This window comes from Bos taurus, chromosome 15 (genome assembly GCF_002263795.3).
Source record: "Bos taurus isolate L1 Dominette 01449 registration number 42190680 breed Hereford chromosome 15, ARS-UCD2.0, whole genome shotgun sequence".
Classification (NCBI taxonomy): Eukaryota; Metazoa; Chordata; class Mammalia; order Artiodactyla; family Bovidae; genus Bos; species Bos taurus.
Window position 1 is genome coordinate 35,120,013 of NC_037342.1, and position 19,180 is coordinate 35,139,192.

The window sequence follows — 19,180 nt, forward strand, 5'->3', positions numbered from 1 at the left end:
CCAGTCACCACACAGCCCACATGTGGCCCACCTAGGTGGCCCTCTGGTCTTTCTGCTGGGGAGGACTCAGCCAGCTTCTATGAACCCACTCTCCTCATGTATCATCCTCTCAGCTCTGTCCTGCTCTTGAGTTCCTCTCCAACGTCTTTTCTTAGGGAGAACTTTCCTAGAGTGCTTGCTGCAAAGAGTAGCTCTGGCTCCCCATACATCTCTGGGTTCACCTCTGAGGACTCCCAAGGGCCAGTGTCAGATACCTTATTGTACTAAGACATGCAGAAAACCTGGAGGAAGAAGACATGAATGCTGCTGACCCCAGATTAGGGTAGGCTTGAATAACAACAGATCTGTTCCAACTTGAAAGGAGTTGGGGAAAGGCCAAACGATGGGATTAGAGTCAGAAATGGGTTCCAGAGGGTGGGCTTGTTGCATTAGAACCTAGAGTATTGGTGTCTCACTGTATCCTGCTGACTATACCAGCTGTCTTGCGTATCTCATTGTATGCACTGTTCGCTGAACCCAGGGTAGGTGAGGCGTGAACCAAGAGGCTGGAAGGAGATGCAAGGAGCCATAGGAACTGCAGACACATTTATTCTCTCCTGACTGGCACAGCACCCATGACAGCAGCCATAACATAACTTTAACATAGCTGTAATGTAGCCTTAATGCAGCCTCCAGGGCTTTTCAGGTGGAGCTTATATATACTTGCAGAACAAAAACAGCCTGTGGCCAAGAAGTACGTCGTGACATGTATGCACAGTGCTATAAATGATCTCAGCTCTTACATATTATTATTTACCAAACGTGTAAGAGCGAGAAACCGTGGAACAAGAGAAAGCCTGACTACTGCCACCACCAATTGCTCTTTCCCTACAATTGGCATCCTCGCTGCCAGGTCCACCTGCCTGGGGCATCGTATAGCTTCATCTACCTACACTCTACTCTATTTCCACTCTGGAGTGATGTGAAAGGCAGGCCACCTACACTGGCCACCTTGGGTACAGGAGTGTAAACTTCTGTCTTTCCCCTGTCCTTAGGTCCTTCCAGGCATTGATGCCAATAATTGAAGCAGTGATACAAAGTGCATATGCAACTGCACAATTCATTACAGAACCCTGCTTCTACGCACTCTGACTTCACTTGACCAATTCCAGTTTTTCTCCCTATGCCACTGTTACTGGGGAAGAGAAGATAAATAAATACAGGATAAATCAGTACATTTATTTATAATCACTACATTTATTTATAATCAGTACACTTATAAATACAGAATAAATTAGTACATTATCCTGATAAATAAAATCAGGATAAATAAATTCAGGGAAATAAGTACAGATCTGACTGAAACTTTGACACAGGTCTGCTATCTGTGAAGGGAGGAAGAAGGGATAATGAGGGATAGCATGCCATTAGCTTTCAAGCAAGCTTGAAACTACAGCAGATGCCTGAGATGCCATAGCTGGAACATGGTGGCTAAGTGGCTTTGAAAAATAAGTCTCATGCACTCAAGAGTCAGTTCTGTTGGCACTGATGATCTTAGCTAGATTTGCTGATGCGTTGAGGAAGCGGTCATCTGATCCAGTTCCAGCTTCGAGGGTCCCTTATCCTCCAGAAGTCTCTGTTTACAGTGTCTCTCATCCTCCAGCTTCCCCAGTGGCTCAAGCAGTAAAGAATCCACCTGGAATGCAGGAGACTTCGGTTCGATCTCTGGGTTGGGAAAAGCCCCTGGAGAAGGAAATGGCAACCCATTCCAGTGTTCTTGCTTGGAAAATTCCATGGACAGAGGAGCCTGGCAGACTACAGACCATAGTGTCATGAAGAGTTGGACAACATGAGCGCAGACTCTCTTCAGCAGGCACCATTTCCAGCATTTTACTGACCTAGGTTAAATCAGGAGAGTAAGTCCTATGAATCAGTTGGCCAACTTTAGACAAACAGCCTTTTTTCTTGATGAATGGATTGGTCTGCTTTTCCAAAAGCATTTATAATGAGATATACTAGCTATTGCACAGATTCTGCATCAGCAGGCCTGTAAATAATTGGGGGCAGTTTTATTACCCAAAAGCATTTAACTAATGCATTTAAACTGGCCTCGACAACAGTTTGAGTTGTTTTATTTGCTATTTGGACCATAGGGAATAACATGTTTGGAAACATGTTTTAGATTGGCAACACCCTCACTGGGGTTGGAAATTCTTGGTTAAACCAGTATAATTTGGGTGGTAAGTTATCCCATTGAGTTATTAACAAAATATGCACAAATGGTAGGGAAGGAAATCCCCTCTCTGAGCCAAGGACTCTGTATGCGACAGCAGTACTGCAGCTCATATATCATTCACGGGCCTGGTGTGAACAACGAGGTCAGGCTTGATTCACAGTGAGCCGATTCATCAGGAGGAGGCAGAAGGGCCTTACAGCACGTCTTCCCAGAGTTCCAGGCCACTACATGGAGACCAGATGAGACAGTGCCTCCCCAACACATCAAAAAAAGCCATACATCATAAATATACTTAGAACACCCCAGCATCAATCCTGAGAGCTCTCCAACACCATGCACTGGCCATGAATTCTGAACTCCCAGAGCGTACTCCAAAACACAAGGCTAAACTTTGCTTTAGAGCCCCTTACCTTGTCTTAAGAAAAATATATAAAAGTATGATCAGTCCAATGATGATTACTACAATCATTCCAATAGAGAGCCAGTCAGTTTTCTTCTCAGATTCTGCAGAAAGAAGGAAGAAAACGTTAAGAGGAAGCCTATTGGCAGGGGCCAAAGAGATCACATGACTGCTTCTAGGATCGGTGTGGTTGTATGTCATCTTCTGTCAGGGATGGTACCACCAACCTTCTGCCACATGTCTTTGCCCTCCTCCATCCTATCACTTACACCTCCAGACGTCAAACAGCCTGTTTAGCACTTATCAGAAATACAGCAATATCAAACACCACATACAATATGCACATGCTGTGCACATGTTTAAAGCTTCCATAGCATTATACCATCCTGTATCACCTGTATACTGCTATAGACTGAATGTCACTCTCCCCTCAAAATCTGAATGCTGAAATCTTAATGCCCAGTATGACAGCATTAGGAGACAGGGCTTTGGGGAGGTGATTAGGTCGTGAGGGTGGGGCACTCAGGAGTGAGATGAGTGCCCTATAAAGGAGGGCCTTGAGAGATCGCTCACCCTTCCACCTTGTGAGGACAGCATGAGAAGTCTGAAACCTGCAAAAGGGCTCTCACCCAACCATGCTGGCCACTAATCTTGGGACTCCAGCCTCTAGAACTGTGAGAAATGAAGTTCTGTTGCTTATAAGCCACCCGCATGCGTGCGCGTGCACGCTCAGCCACTCAGTCATGGCTGACTCTCTGCGATCCCATGCACTGTAGCCTATCAGGCTCTTCTGGTCCATGGGATTTCCCAGGTAAAAATACTGAAGTGGGTTGCCATTTCCTTCTCCAGGGGATCTTCCCAACCCAGGGATTGAACCCGCATCTCCTTCATTGGCAGGCGGATTCTTTACCACTCTACCACCTGAGGAGGCACTTATAAGCCACCTAGTCTGTGGCAATTTGTTACAGCAGTCCATTTGGACTAAGAGGGCTTACCTGGTGACTGGTGATGGTAAAGAATCTGCCTGCCAATCTACTTCCATATTCTTACCTACAAGTCCCATGGACAGAAGAACCTGGCGAGTTACAGTGCATGGGGTCACAAAAGAGTTGGATACAACTTAGCGACTAACCACCAACAATGGGCCAAGATATATACATATCACCCAGCCCAGACAAATCCCTGATACCAAACACACAAAGTATATTTCAATTTCATATTCCCCTGTTTCTGAGATACCCTAAACACATCTGTGTACACACCACCCACACAATCCCTGGTCTTTACTTCCAAGAACAATTTCTCTCTCCCTTCAGGATCATCTCAAGCCCCATCTGGCACACCCAGACCACATCCCTCAGGGCCACCAGTCAGCCTCTGCCTTCATGACCTCTCTCAGCTCTATGCAGATGCACTGGACCAACAGGATCATCCCCACCTAGGACCAGAGCCATGACCATAGAAGCCAGGTCACCTATTAGACCATCTGTCCTGGCTTAGGGACCTAATCTGTTCTGCTGACTCTGGGGCTGATCTAAATCAGACCGATTTTTCTCCCCTTCCCTATATAACCAAAGTTTATATGATACTCCCCTCAAAATGAAGAATAAGGGAAATGTCCAGGAAGATGCTTACCTGGATGTAGAATCAACTGAAAGTCCAAACTCTGGATTGTGGGCAAGGATACATGCCATACCACACACTGATAGATGGTCCCATTGTCTTCCAGAGATGGCTTCAGCCTTAGGTGGCTAGTGATATTAAATGTACCATCCTCATTCTTGACTATGTGGTCAGTGGTGATGTTCTTGGAAAATTCCCTGAAGTGGCGATCATTCTGGGTCCATTTTTTCCATGTGATGTTGATATGCTCTGGGTAGAACCTACTTGATGTACACAAAATATGTCTGTCCTTGTTATCTTTCACCATGACTTGTTCAGACAAGTTGCTGACTGGCTGAGCTGCCAGGGGAGAGAAATCATTCTTTGAGGGTAGGTAGAGATTTGCTTATTATCAGCTCAAATGTCAGACCCATAGCAAGCCTTCAGGAAAGCGAAGTAAACTGAATGGTATTCTGCTTAGACTAAGTGTTCTGGGTACGTTGGTCCCAGTGCCAGTGGGGTACTGATATGCTGTGACCCTGAATCTCAGGCAGCTTTATAAAGCAGAGTTTCTTAAGCCCCTCTGTGTCATAGATACCTTTGGGAATCTGAGGAAACTCTTGGAATAAACACTTGGAATTAGCAGAGACTGCTAACTGCTGCCAGTCTCCATTCTTCCATGACACCTCCAAGTTAAAGCTGCTTCTCCCACCCTCCTCTGCAGCTGGGTGTAGTCATGTGAATTAAGGTCTGAAAGTTTGATTGTAATCAGAAGTGGTGAGAGCAACTTCTAAGAAGGATCCTGAAATAACAAGGGTATCTTAAAGAAAAGAACAGTGTCTCTCCCCCTCCACTTCCTTCTTTCTACAGAATGGCTGGAATAGTATGTCATGGCTGGGGACAGAGAAGCCGTTTCTAAACACAAAGCAGAAATGCAGGTTGAAGACAGAAAAGTGACAAGATAAAGGATCTTGGGTCCCAGATGATCAGAGCACTGCTATATCTGCCCTGGGTTGGCTACATTTTTGAGAAAGGAAAATAAGCCGCCTTCTTAAAAGCACTACTGACCTCTGGCTTCCCCTCTCACATGTAAAGATCTTGAAAGTCATCATTTCTATCCTTGGAACAGGAAATAAAGCTGAACTGAACAAATTGAAAATGCACAGTTTTCTTTAGATTCATCAAAGAATTGAGGTGACAGGGCGAGCCACCACCCTGTAAACCATAGACACACACAGGCAGATTGAGAGAATCACGGCCAAGATCATAAAACCTTAAGCAGAAGGTACTAGAGCAATAAACTGGTTGACATACGTAAGCACTAACTCTGACAAATTGCTAAAGGATAAGTGTGGACTAGGTTGAGAGTAAAAGACTCCTAGAGGCCCAGCCTTAGAGGGGGCCACACACTTTCATGAGTTGTTCCTCCAAGAATCCCACCAGGCTCTCACTGTGAAGATCCAAGAAAAATCCCCTCCTGTTTTGAGCAGGGAAGAGAAGAAAAATAACTATTATAACTATTTCAAAATATACCCAGGACTCCTTGGTGGTCCAGGGGTTAAGAATCCACCGGCCAATGTAGGGGACACGGGCTTGATCCCTGGTCTGTGAAGATTCCACATGCTGCAGAGCAACTAAGCCCATGTACCACAACCACCGAAGCCTGTGCACCCTAGAGCCTGTGCTCCGCAACAAGAGAAGCCACCGTAAGAAGAAGCCCACGCACCACAGCCTGAGAGTAGTGCCTACCTGCTGCAACTAGGGAATGCCGGTGCACAGCAACAAAGACCCAGAGCAGTCAAAACTAAGTAATTAAATACAAATTAAATATATATATACACACACACATTCTCCACAATTCTCCAGTGCATTCTCCACAATAAAGGATGCTCTCAAGGGAAAAGAATTTGCCAAAGTCTTATCTGACCTGGGATAGTGATGTTTAGCGGCTCCAGCCCCCTCTTAGCCTTCCTGTCTCACCTAGGAACACTTGTGAAGGTTAGACAGTCTAGCGGCTCAGGCAACTCAAAGAATGAGATTTAATCAGAAAATTATAAACAGCTTCCCCTCTATGACAACTTACCACTACATCAACAGAGCCCCAGAATGATAACAGTAGATTACAACTGAGAGAGCTGTTAAACGTAGGTTCTATTTCAGAAGGAGTTCATGAGGAAACTCAAGGAAAATAAGGCGGGGGGTGGGAGGAAGACACCAGAAGGAATCGAAGTCTCTGGCATCTACAGGCACAGCATTAACATTAAACAGAATGCAACTCCTAGCCAAGGAAATGCAGATCCTCATTCCAAAAGCCTATTCACCTCAGTTCCTACTATCTTATACGGAATATCTGGTTTTCAACAAAAAATTACAAGGCATGCCAAAAAGTATGAAAAGACAAAGCAAGCATCAGACCCAAACTCTGGAATGACACAGATTTTGGAATGACCAGATAGGGACTTTTAAATAACGATTAAGCACATGTAACCTAGAGCCCATGCTCCACAATGAGAGGCCACTGCAATGAGAGGCATCCCCTATTTGTCACAACTAGAGAAAAGTCCGTGGAGCGATGAAGACCAAGCACAGCCAAAAACAAATAATTAAATAAAACTCTTTTTGAAAAAATAGTAGCCTTCAGAGCAAAGAAAATTATCAGGAGGAAAAAACTAAGGAAATCTGAATAAACTATGTAAGTAAGTGTTAGTCACTCAGTCCTGCCCTACTCTTTCCAACCCCATGGACTGCAGCCCACCAGGCTCCTGTGTCCATGAGATTTTCCAGGCAAGGATACTGGAGTGGGTTGCCATTTCCTTCTCCAGGGGATCTTCCCGACCCAGGGATCCAACCCAGGTCTCCCACATTGCAGGTAGATTCTTTACCGACTGAGCTACAAGTGAATAAACTATGGACGTTAATAAATAATAATGTATCAATATTGGTTCATAATTATAAAAATATATCATAAATGCAAGATGTTAATAGGGCAAGTGGGGTGTGGAGGCAAGAGTAATATGGGAACTCTGTACTGTCTTTGCAATTTCTCCATAAATCTAATCCTCTTCTAAAAACATAAAGTCTATTTATTTATTTAATTTTTGAAAGAAAAAAAAAAACTTTTTAGGCTATCAGTTGCAGAGGAATTCTAATATACATCCCTACCTCCAAAATTGATATGTACAAGTCTTCAGTGAAATTGTGGAGAGCTCACAGATACTGCCCCCCAGTTATACTGAATTGTACCCCCTCCCAAATTCATATGTTGAACTCTTAAACTAATTCCCTCAGACTGTGACTATATTTAGAGATAGAGTTTGTTTTTTTTTAATTAATTTAATTGGAGGCTAATTACTTTACAGTATTGTAGTGGTTTTTGCCATACAATGACATGAATCAGCCATGGGTATACATGTGTTCCCCATCCTAAACCCCGCTCCCACCTCCCTCCCCATCCCATCCCTCAGGGTCATCCCAGTGCACTGGCCCTGAGCACCCTGTCTCATGCATCAAATCTGGACTGGCGATCTATTTCACATGTGGTAATATACATGTTTCAATGCTATTCTCTCAAATCATCCCACCCTCACCTTCTCCCAGAGCCCAAAAGTCTGTTCTTTACTTCTGTGTCTCTTTTGATGTCTCGCATATAGGGTCATTGTTACCATCTTTCTAAATTCCATATATATACGTTAATATACTGTATTGGTGTTTTTCTTTCTGACTTACTTCACTCTGTATAATAGGCTCGTTTCATCCACCTCATTCTTTTTAATAGCTGAGGAATGCATTCTGTTTAATAGCTGAGTAATATTCCATTGTGTATATGTACCACAGCTTTCTTATCCATTTGTCTGCCGATGGGCATCTAGGTTGCTTCCATGTCCTGGCTATTGTAAACAGTGCTGTGATCAACATTGGGGTACACATGCCTCTTTCAATTCTGGTTTCCTCAGTGTGCATGCACAGCAGTGGGATTGCTGGGTCATATAAGCACATGCGCTGTGAGCCGGGGCAAACCCAGTGTGGTCCATACACTGCGAGCACTCCCCACACACGCCAGTGATATTTGTTTGCAGTGTTCCTCCCTCCCCACAGCACAACTGAACAAGTGACCGTCTTTGCCCCTTTGTGTCAGGGCAGAAACTAGACACTGAAGAGACTTGCAAACAGAGGAAGCCAAAATAAACAAAGAGGGAACCGCTTCAGAAATGACAGGTTTAACAGATTAAAACCCTGTAGTTAGCATTGACTAAGTATTGGAAGGGGCCTATAGACCTTGAGAAGTATAAGCTGAAACAAGGAACTATCTGAAACTGAACTGACCCCACACTGCCCTCAACAGCTCCAGAGAAATTCCTAGATATATTTTACTATTATCATTTTTTTATTTTTTTATTTTTAAGTTCTTTATTACTCCTTTAATTTTCATTTTTATAATCTACTATTACCTTGCAAAAAAAAAGACCCTATTTTAAGGCAAATTTCATATATATATTTTTTATAATTTTTGTGATTTTGTTTTGTATTTTTAATACTGTATTTTTGAGAGTCTAACCTCTACTCTAGATTTTTAATATTTGCTTTTTGGTATTTGTTACCAATTTTGTACCTTTAAGAATCTAATCTTCAGTTCCCATTTTTACTTAGGCGTGTGATTACTGGCTTGATTGCTCTCTCCCCTTTTGACTCTCCTTTTCCTCCCCAGGTCACCTCTATCTCTTCCCTCCCCCTTCTCTTCTCTACTTAACTCTGTGAATCTCTTTGGGTGTTTCGGGCTGTGGAGAACACTTAGGGAACTGATCACAGGCTAGATTGGTCTCTCTCCTTTTGACTCCCCCTCCTCTCCTCCTGGTCACCTCTGTCTCCTTCCTCCCTCTTCTCTTCTCTGTGTAACTCCGTGAATCTCTCTGAGTGTTCCAGACTGTGGAGAGCAAATAGGGAATTGATTACTGTCTAAATTGCTCTCTCTCCTTTTGATACCCCGAATAGCACCCCACCCCAGTACTCTTGCCTGGAAGATTCCATGGGCGGAGGAGCCTGGTGGGCTGCAGTCCATGGGGTAGCTAAGAGTCGGACACGACTGAGCAACTTCACTTTCACCTTTCAGTTTCATGCACTGGAAAAGGAAATGGCAACCCACTCCAGTGTTCTTGCCTGGAGAATCCCAGAGACAGGGGAGCCTGGTGGGCTGCCGTCTATGGGGTTGCACAGAGTCGGACACGACTGAAGCAACGTAGCAGCAGCAGCAGCTTCTCCTCCTAGTCACCTCTATCTCCCTCCTCCCTCTTCTCTTCTTCATGTAACTCTGTGAACCTCTCTGGGTGTCCCCCACTATGGAGAATCTTCTCACCATTAACCTAGATGTTTTATCATCAGTGCCGTATGGATGGAGAAGTCTTGAGGCTACTGTAAGAATAAGATTGCAAGTCAGAGGCAGGAGGCTTAAATCCAAAACTTGAGAACACCAGAAAACTCCTGACTCCAGGGAACATCAATCGACAAGAGCTCATCCAAAAGCCTCCATACCTACCTGAAACCAAGCTCCAACCTAGAGCCAACAAGTTTCAGAGCGAGACATAACAAGCAAATTCTCCAACAAAGCAGGAAAATAACCCTGAGCACAAAAAAACAGGCGGCCCAAAGTCACACCAAACCCATAGACACCTAAAACTCACTACTGGAAACTTCGCTGCACTCCAGAGAGAAGAGATCCAGCTCTACCCACCAGAACACTGACGCAAGCTTCCCTAACAAGGAAACCTTGACAAGCCACTCGTTCAACGCACCCTCAGGGAGGATCCTCCACAATAGAGAGGAACCACAGACTTCCGGCATACAGAAAGGCCACCCCAAACACAGCAATCTAAACAAGATGAAAAGGCAGAGAAATATTCAGCAGGTAAAGGAACATCATAAATGCTCAGCAAACCAAACAAAAGAGGAGGAGATGGGGGTCCACCCGAAAAAGAATTCAGAATAATGATAGTAAAGATGATCCAAAATCTCAAAAACAAAATGGAGTTACAGATAAATAGACTGGAGACAAGGATTTGAAGATGCAAGAAAAGTTTAACAAGGACCTAGAAGAAATAAAAAAGAGTCAATCAATAATGAATAATGCAATAACTGAGATCAAAAGCACTCTGGAGGAAACCAACAGAATAACTGAGGCAGAAGATAGGATAAGTGAGGTGGAAGATAGAATGGTGGAAATAAATGAAGCAGAGTGGAAAAAAAGAATTAAAAGAAATGAGGACAACCTGAGAGACCTCTGGGACAATGTTAAATGCCCCAACATTCAAATCATAGGAGTCCCAGAAGAAGACAAAAAGAAAAGGCCAAGAGGAAAATACTTGAGGAGGTGATAGTTGAAAGCGTCCCTAAAATGAGGAAGGAAATAGCCATCCAAGTCCAAGAAACCCAGAGAGTCCCAAACAGGATAAAGCCAAGGTGAAACACCCCAAGACACATATTAATCAAATTAACAAAGATCAAATGCAAAGAGCAAATATTAAAAGCAGCAAGGGAAAAGCAACAAATAACACACAAGGGGATTCCCATAAGGATAACAGCTGATCTTTCAACAGAAACTCTTCAGGCTAGAAGGGAATGGCAGGACAAACTTAAAGTGATGAAAGAGAAAAACCTACAACCCAGATTACTGTACCCAGCAAGGATCACATTCAAATATGAAGGAGAAATCAAAAGCTTTACAGACAAGCAAAAGCTGAGAGATAGGGTTTTTACTGAGGTTGTTGATAAGTTAAAAGAGATCATTAGGTTGAGCCCTAATCTGACTCATGTCTTTATAGAAGGAGATTAGGATACGCAAGCACAGGAAAAAGACAACCAGCTACAAGCCAAAGAAAGAGGCCTCAGAAGAAATCAACCCTGCTGTCACCTTGATCTCAGACATCTAGACTCCAAAATTGTACGAAAATTAATTTCTGTTGTATAAGCCACCCAGTCAGTGGTGTTTTGTTGTGGTAGCCCCAAGCCCATCCACAGAGAATCCAACCTACTTATAATAGCAGACAGAGGAGTTCAAAAAGGTGTTTAGGGAAGAACGTTGCTGTTGTTAAGTCTTGACTGAGCACCTGCCTTAAAACAGCACTGGCCGAGCATTTTCATACATGATCTTACGTAATCCTCGGAACACCTCAGCAGGTAAGACTTGTCACCTCATTTTAAGTGGGTAAATTCACAGGCAAAGATATTAAATGGCTGACCAATCACTCAGTTTGAAAGCAGCAAAGTCAGACAGAATAGGATTCAGACCCATGGAAACAGAGTGCAATCTCTCTCCTTCCCCAGATACCTTTCAGAGGTATCTCTTCAGTGAAGGCTAACTATAGACATACCAGGGAAATTATCTAATTACTGTGAATATCTTTTACTGCTACTTTAAATGGACCAAGCTCTATTCTGAGCATTTTACCTGCATTTAAAAAAAGTTTTTAATTGGAGTATAATTGCTTTACAATGTTGTGTTAATTTCTGCTGTATAACAGTGTGAATCAGCTCTATGTATACATATATTCCCTCCCTCTTGAGCCCCTTCATCCCACCCGCCCATTCCACCCTTCTAGGGCATCTCAGAACACCGAGCTGAGCTCCCTGTGCTGTACAGCAACTTCTCACTAGCTATCTTACCTGCATTTTTCTGAGCCACTTCTCTACAATCAATTCTCTTAGAAAAAACAGTTACATCTGTTTAGAGTTTCAGCGTGATTAAAAACTTGCCCAAAGTTGTTAAGAAGTCCATGGAAGTCCTGGACTCAAACCTATGTTCTATTTGACTCCTAGGCCCATGCTCTAAACCTCTGCTCCACTCAGCCCATCCACATCTCCACTGCAAGCCCCATCATCATAAGAACCACAGGGCACTGCCCTCAGGCACTCACCTACAACCTTCAGCCAGACACTCCCCTGGGCCTTCTGAGGAGTAACCACCAGCTCACAGCGGTACTCCCCTGCATCCTCCAGCTGCACACGAGGCAGCTGCAATGAGGCATCTCCCTTCTGCAGACTCCGTAGAGACACCCAGGCTCCACGTTGGGATGTCTCCCTGTAGTTTCCGAAATACTGAAACAGTTTGGTGTAGGTTTCAGACTTTCCAGTCTTCTGAAACCACGTGATACCCATACTTTTGATGTCCAGGTGTGGAGAATCACGGATCTTGCAAAAGATAGTTACATTTTCATTCAAGAAAACCATCTGAGTCCTCCCTGCCATCTCCACTTGCAGTAAACCTGTGGCAACAAGAGAAGGTTATGGAAGACCCTTGAAAGAAACATAGTCCTGGTACTCTAAAACACAATCATGTGATTGGAAACATCTTCCCCTTTTTGGGGGTGGGGGCAGGTCTGGGGGGGGGATCCTCAGATACAAAACCCCTTAGTTCATGGCCCCTTATTAATCCATATAAAATCCTTGAACTTTGTTCTTTCCTTCCCCCAACCAACCCCACCCCAACCCCATCCATCCAGCCAATCCACCAATATCCAAAATAAAGCAGTTTCCTTTCCACCAACCTGGCCTCTTCACTGGCTTTTGAGGGACCAACAGGTGGAGCCCACTTTCGGTGACACCCATGCACTCTCAGTAAAGACTTTAGTGAAGTCAAGATACACAGGTGGAGTCTATTTCCTTTTCTTTTTAAAGGGAATTTAAGGGACTCTCAGCTAGTATGATCCATGGCCCAATTCCTTCGCCCCTGTTGAAGAGGTTTCTGTTGAGTGTTTTTTGTTTTTGGCCACCAAGGGTGGCATGTGGGATCTTAGTTCCCTCCCAACAGAAATTGAACCCCCGCCTCCTGCAGTGCAAGTGGAGTCTCAACCACTGGACAACCAGGAAAGTCCCAGAGTAATCTCATTTCACATTTTTTATTTTTTCCCTCAGTTCTAGCAACTAGCATGATGCAAGGGATAAAGAAGTTTACAGAACACCAGAGCACAAACTTGAGGAAACACTTGTTCTCAGGCTCCTACACGAGGAGACTCTGCACAAAGCAGGGATTCAGTATGTAACTGTTCAATAAATCAATCAGCATTTTCCGAAAGCTACCTCGGGGTTATTCGCGCCCCTATATTGAAAAGCAGAGATACTACTTTGCCAACAAAGGTCCGTCTAGTCTAGGCTATGGTTTGTCCAGTGGTCATGTATGGATGTGAGAGTTGGACTGTGAAGAAAGCTGAGCGCCGAAGAATTGATGCTTTTGAACTGTGGTGTTGGAAAAGACTCTTGAGAGTCCCTTGGACTGCAAGGAGATCCAACCAGTCCATCCTAAGGGAGATCAGTCCTGGGTGTTCATTGGAAGGACTGATGCTGAAGCTGAAACTCCAATACTTTGGCCACCTCACGCGAAGAGTTGACTCATTGGAAAAGACTCCCATGTTGGGAGGGATTGGGGGCAGGAGGAGAAGGGGACAACAGAGGATGAGATGGCTGGATGGCATCACCGACTCGATGGACATGAGTTTGACTGAACTCCGGGAGTTGGTGATGGACAGGAGGCCTGGCGTGCTGCGATTCATGGGGTCGCAAAGAATCGGACACGACTGAGCGACTGAATTGAACTAAACCCAGCCGACTGCGATCTCACGGCCTAGCGACCGCTACCCCTCCTCCCTCCCTCCTTCTCTCCCTCATCCTACCTGCGACGAGCTGGAAGCGCTCCAGCACCAACACCGACATCAGAAGGCGGAGCAGCCACACGGAGTCCCACCGCATGCGGCCAGCCGCCCTCTTCGCCATTGCAATAGCCTAGCTTTACCGGCGGCCTCGAACTTCCTCTTCGTTCCTTTTTCTTCTTAAGAGTGAGCAGCGCCTAAGAAGTGGGTAGAAAGTGTATTCTCTCGCGTCCAGACCGAACTATAGGCGTATTTAACTAAGGTCTCTGGGCCCCTTCTGCAGAACTCTGCGAAGTCGTCTTGGTCACTCCGTTCACGAAGAAGGAAAAGTTTCGCCGAGCGCCTGCTCAGTCGCACCTCCGCCAGCTGCGCGGGGAAATGGGCTGGGCTGGGAGCCGCGGACCAGGGAACAGGCAATCCCCACCTCCAGCGCGGGGTTGGCGGGCGGCGAGCGGCGGGGCGGCCGAGCGGAAGCAGGGCGGGGCTGAGGGATGCGCGCACGGACGGAGAGTCACAGGGGGTGAGGGCAATCAAGCCAGTAATCACACTCCTAAGTAATAACTGGAACTGAAGATTTGATTCTTAAAGATACAGAATTGATAACAAATACCAAAAAGCAAGATTAAAAATCTAGAGTAGAGCTTAGATTCTCAAAAATACAATATTAAAAAAAAATCGCAAAAGTTATAAAAGAATATATATATGAAATTTGCTTTAAAAATAAGGTCCTTTTTTTAAGGTAATAGTAGGTTTTAAAAATGAAAATTAAAGGGGTAATAAAGAACTTAAAAAATGATAATAGTATAATATATCTAGGAATTTCTCTGGAGTTGTTGAGGGTAGTGTGGTGTCAGTTCAGTCCATTCTAAAGGAGATCAGCCCTAGGTATTCTTTGGAAGGAATGATGCTAAAGCTCAAACTCCAGTACTTTGGCCACCTCATGCTAAGAGTTGACTCATTGGAAAAGACTCTGATGCTGGGAGTGATTGGGGGCAGGAGGAAAAGGGGACGACAGAGGATGAGATGGCTGGATGGCATCACCGACTCGATGGGCGTGAGTTTGAGTGAACTCCGGGAGTTGGTGATGGACAGGGAGGCCTGGCATGCTGCGATTCATGGGGTCGCAAAGAGTTGGACACGACTGAGTGACTGAACTGAAAAAATGGTTATTATAAAAGAATGTCCTTGTTCAGTTTCAGATAGTTCCTTGTTCCAGCTTATACTTCTTCTCAAGGTCTATAGGTCCATTCCAGTGTTCAGTTCACTCGCTCAGTAGTGTCCGACTCTCTGTGACCCCATGAATCGCAGCATGCTAGGCCTCCCTGTCCATCACCAACTTCCGGAGTCTACCCAAACTCACGTCTATCGAGTCAGTGATGCCATCCAGCCATCTCATCCTCTGTCATCCCCTTCTCCTCCTACCCCCAATCCCTCCCAGCATCAGGGTCTTTTCCAATGAGTCAACTCTTCGCATGAGGTGGCCAAAGTAGCCGGTGCTAACTACAGGGTTTTAATCTGTTGCACCTGTCACTTCCAAAGCTGTTCGCTCTTCTTTGTTTATTTTGGCTCCCTCTGTTTGAAAGTCTCTAAGTATCTAACTTCCGCCTTGACACAAGGCGGTGAAGGTGGTCATTTATTTAGGCTCACTTGTTCAATTGTGCTGCAAGGAGGGAGGAACACTGCACCTGTGGGGTGTCCTTGCAGTGTCTGGCCACACTGGGTTTGCCCCCACTCACGGCGTGTGTCAGAAGCATGTGTGCTTTCCTGGTCTACACTGCTCAGGCTCCAGGTTGCTCTGCCGGGGAACTGTCTGAGGTGGGCCCTGGGTTGCATGCACTTCCCAGGTCTACTCCGCTCCAGTTCAGGTTCTCAGGTGTTCCACCAGGGCACAGACTCGGTTGGGCCTGCGTTTTGTGCCCTTCTCAGATACAAGCAGCTCAGGCGACCAGGTGCTCGGCGAGTGCGCTCTCCCCAGGTGCAGTGCATCTTAGCACCTCCCCGGTCCCAGCCACGCGTTTCCTGGGTGCGCAGCGGTAACGCTGTCTCAGGTGTGCCATGTCTCTCCTCTGGGGAGCAGATCTCTGGCTGCGACCCTCCTGGCCAATGTCAACAGGAAGACTTGGTTAGCAACTGGGAGCCTGCTCAGAGTTTGGTAGGGGATGCCATCTCTGGGGCCGAGTTTACCCCTTGCCTTCCGGCTCTGGCTATTGCCCACCTGCCTCTCTGCCTCTGGTGGGGGATGGGCCTGTCCGCAGCCGGCTAACTCTCCTCTGGTATTTGCTCAGTCCTTTGTTCTGTGAGCAGGCCTGGCAGTACCTTATGTTAGAACTTTACATGTGAAAGTTCTCTCTCTCTCTCTTTCCTCTTTTTTTTTTTTTTCCCTCTCTGGCTATCCCATGGTTTGGGTTGCTATCTCATGTTAGCTCCCTCAGATTGCCCTCGCATTCAGGTCTGCTCCTTACCCTAAGCAATGCAGCCTGAACCTCCCTGTTCAGCCCCTGCTTGCTGGTGGCGGACACGAGCGCGTCTGTGCTACTTCTCCGCTGGGAGTTGCAGTTAGGCATGTAATCTGTGGGTTTTATTTATTTATTTTTTCCTTCTGGTTCTGATGCCCTCTGAGCTTCCAAAACTCTCCGCAGACCCGCCTGTGAAAGGGTGTCCTGGTGTTTGGAAACTTCTCTTACAACTCCCTCCCCGGGATAGGGCTCCATCCCTAACTCTTTTGTCTCTGTTTTTATCTTTTATATTTTGTCCTACCTCCTTTCGAAGACAGTGGGCTCCCTTTCTGGGTGCCTGGTGTCCTCCGCCAGCGTTCAGAACTTGTTTTGTGGTATTTGGTCAGCGTTCAAATGAACTCTCAATGAATTTGTGGGGGAGAAAGTGGTCTCCCCTTCCTATTCCTCCACCATCTTAGGACCACCGCCTGCAATGTTGAGTTTTAAGTCAGCTTTTTCACTCTCCTCTTTCACCCTCATCAAGAGGCTCTTAAGTTCCTCTTTACTTCTTGCCATTAGAGTGGCATATCTGCATATCTGAGGTTGCTATTTCTCCCAACAATCTTGATTCTGGTATTACTGACATGATTAAATAACATCCTCTGTGGAAATGTATGATAAATCCCTATACCTGCCCAAAAGAATGCACACAGTTGTGACATATACATATCACCCTGTAGAAAATTGGAGAAATTGCCTCAAAAAGTAAGCAGAGTAAAATTGGCAGCTTTCACCATTTTTATTAACATTTAAAGATTAATCAAATTTACATTAAATAAGTCTACTTATGTTATCATCTTTTCCAATTTCACATATTTTGAATTCCTGCAAACACACAAGAAAACATATCTTCTAATATGTTTGCTAGTCTTTCATTCAACCCCAAAGCACACAGCAGACGCTTCACAAATGTTTCTGAAACAAATGAGTTTAACATGGTAAAAACATATATTCCAATAAAAATAAAAGAATAAGGCATATTATACTATGCAAGGATCCATTGATTATGAAAAGAAAAGGGAGAATGACTTTGTTCAGAGCCCTTTGACAAAACAGAGACTGCCCATCCCCAACTCCTCTTGACAGCTAAGATTTGCCTCACTCAGCATTCCTGAAGGGTTTTCTGATCACTGACTCACATAGCCTGGCCTCTTTTTCTCCCACTTTCTCTCTCTGAAACCAGGTTCCCACTGGGAGAACTTGTTCTCTCTGCTGCTCCAAGCAGGACCATTTTCGCAAAGATTTGTCTCTTATGTGGTAGTCCAGCACAGCTTGTAATGGGATGTATAAAGTCAAGTCACTCACTCAGTCGTGTCTGACTCTTTGCGACCCCGTGGACTGTAGCCCACCAGGCTCCTCCGTCCATGAGATTCTCCAGGCAAGAATACTGGAGTGGGTTGCCATTTCCTTCTCCAGGAATGGGATGTATAAGGCTGTATATAATTCTGGAGTTTATTGTAATAAATCTCAGTTTCTCATAAATCTAGCCTTTACTAGTAATAAAGTTATTGTTTTATCATAAATAAATAAATTAGTTCTATCATGAATAAATAAAAGAAATGAGCTTACATTCTTAGACATCTCATGTTGAGACATGGTCCTCAAATGCTGGTTAATATTGAGGCCATTTATATAAGACAAATCCTGTCCAATGTGTTTTTGGAAGTCACATACAACTTGGAATCATATTTAAATTCATGAAAACATCCAACGAGAAATAAAAACACTGAAGAAGAGACATGCATACGAGGACAAAATGGCAGAGACTGCTATTTGTCAGTCAACTATTTTCTTCTTCTTCATTAAAAAAGTCACCAATTTTTTCTCCTGAGTACTGGGATCACCAAAATAAAAGACTGAGTTTCCAAGCTTCTCTTGGAGCACAGTGTGGCCATATGACAAAGTTCTGACCCAAGTAATATAAGTGGAAGTTCAGTTCAGTTCAGTTCAGTTCAGTTGCTCAGTCATGTCCGACTCGTTGGGACCCCATTGACTACATCTTGCCAGGCTTCCCTGTCCATCACTAACTCCTGGAGCTTGCTCAAAGTCATGCCCATTGAGTCGGTGATGCCATCCAACTATCTTATCCTCTGTCATCTCCTTCTCCTCCTGCCTTCAGTCTTTTCCAGTATCAGGGTCTTTTCCAATGAGTCAGTTCTTCACATCAAGTGGCCAAAGTATTGGAGTTTCAGCTTCAGCATCAGTCCTTCCAATGAATATTCAGGACTGATTTCCTTTAGGATTGACTGGTTTGGTCTCGTTGCAGTCCAAGGGACTCTCAAGAGTCTTCTCCAACACCACAGTTCAAAAGCATCAATTCTTCAGCGCTCAACTTTCTTTATAGTCCAACTCTCACATCCATACGTGACTACTGGAAAAACCATAGCTTTGACTAGATGGACCTTTGTTGGCAAAGTAATGTCTCTGCTTTTCAATATGCTGTCTAGGTGGTCATAGCTTTTCTTCCAAGGACCAAGCATCTTTTAATTTCATGGCTGCAGTCACCATCTGCAGTGATTTTGGAGCCCCAAAATATAAAGTCTCTCACTGTTTCCATTGTTTGCCCCATCTCTTTGCCATGAAGTGATGGGACCAGATGCCATGATGTTAGTTTTCTGAATGTTGAGTTTTAAGCCAACTTTTTCACTCTCCTCTTTCATCAAGAGACTCTTTAGTTCTTCTTTACTTTCTGGCATAAGGGTGGTGTCATCTGCATATCTGAGGTTATTGATATTTCTCCCAGCAATCTTGATTCCAGCTTGTGCTTCATCCAGCCCAGCATTTCTCTTGATGTACTCTGCATATAAGTTAAATAAACAGGGTGACAATATACAGC

General features: G+C 44.7%; 1 protein-coding gene across 1 annotated transcript; it reads right to left on the bottom strand.

Moving 5' to 3' along the window:
- Positions 1-1,220: 1,220 nt before the first annotated feature.
- On the bottom strand, positions 1,221-14,216 carry NCR3LG1 (natural killer cell cytotoxicity receptor 3 ligand 1). Its single transcript, NM_001206792.1, has 5 exons — positions 13,874-14,216; positions 12,122-12,469; positions 4,251-4,577; positions 2,626-2,719; positions 1,221-1,877 (listed from the first exon to the last, which is right to left on the bottom strand). The coding sequence occupies exons 1-5, from the start codon at positions 13,971-13,973 to the stop codon at positions 1,538-1,540; spliced, it is 1,209 nt and encodes a 402-aa protein (NP_001193721.1). The 5' UTR covers positions 13,974-14,216; the 3' UTR covers positions 1,221-1,537.
- Between the last annotated feature and the right edge of the window lie 4,964 nt (positions 14,217-19,180).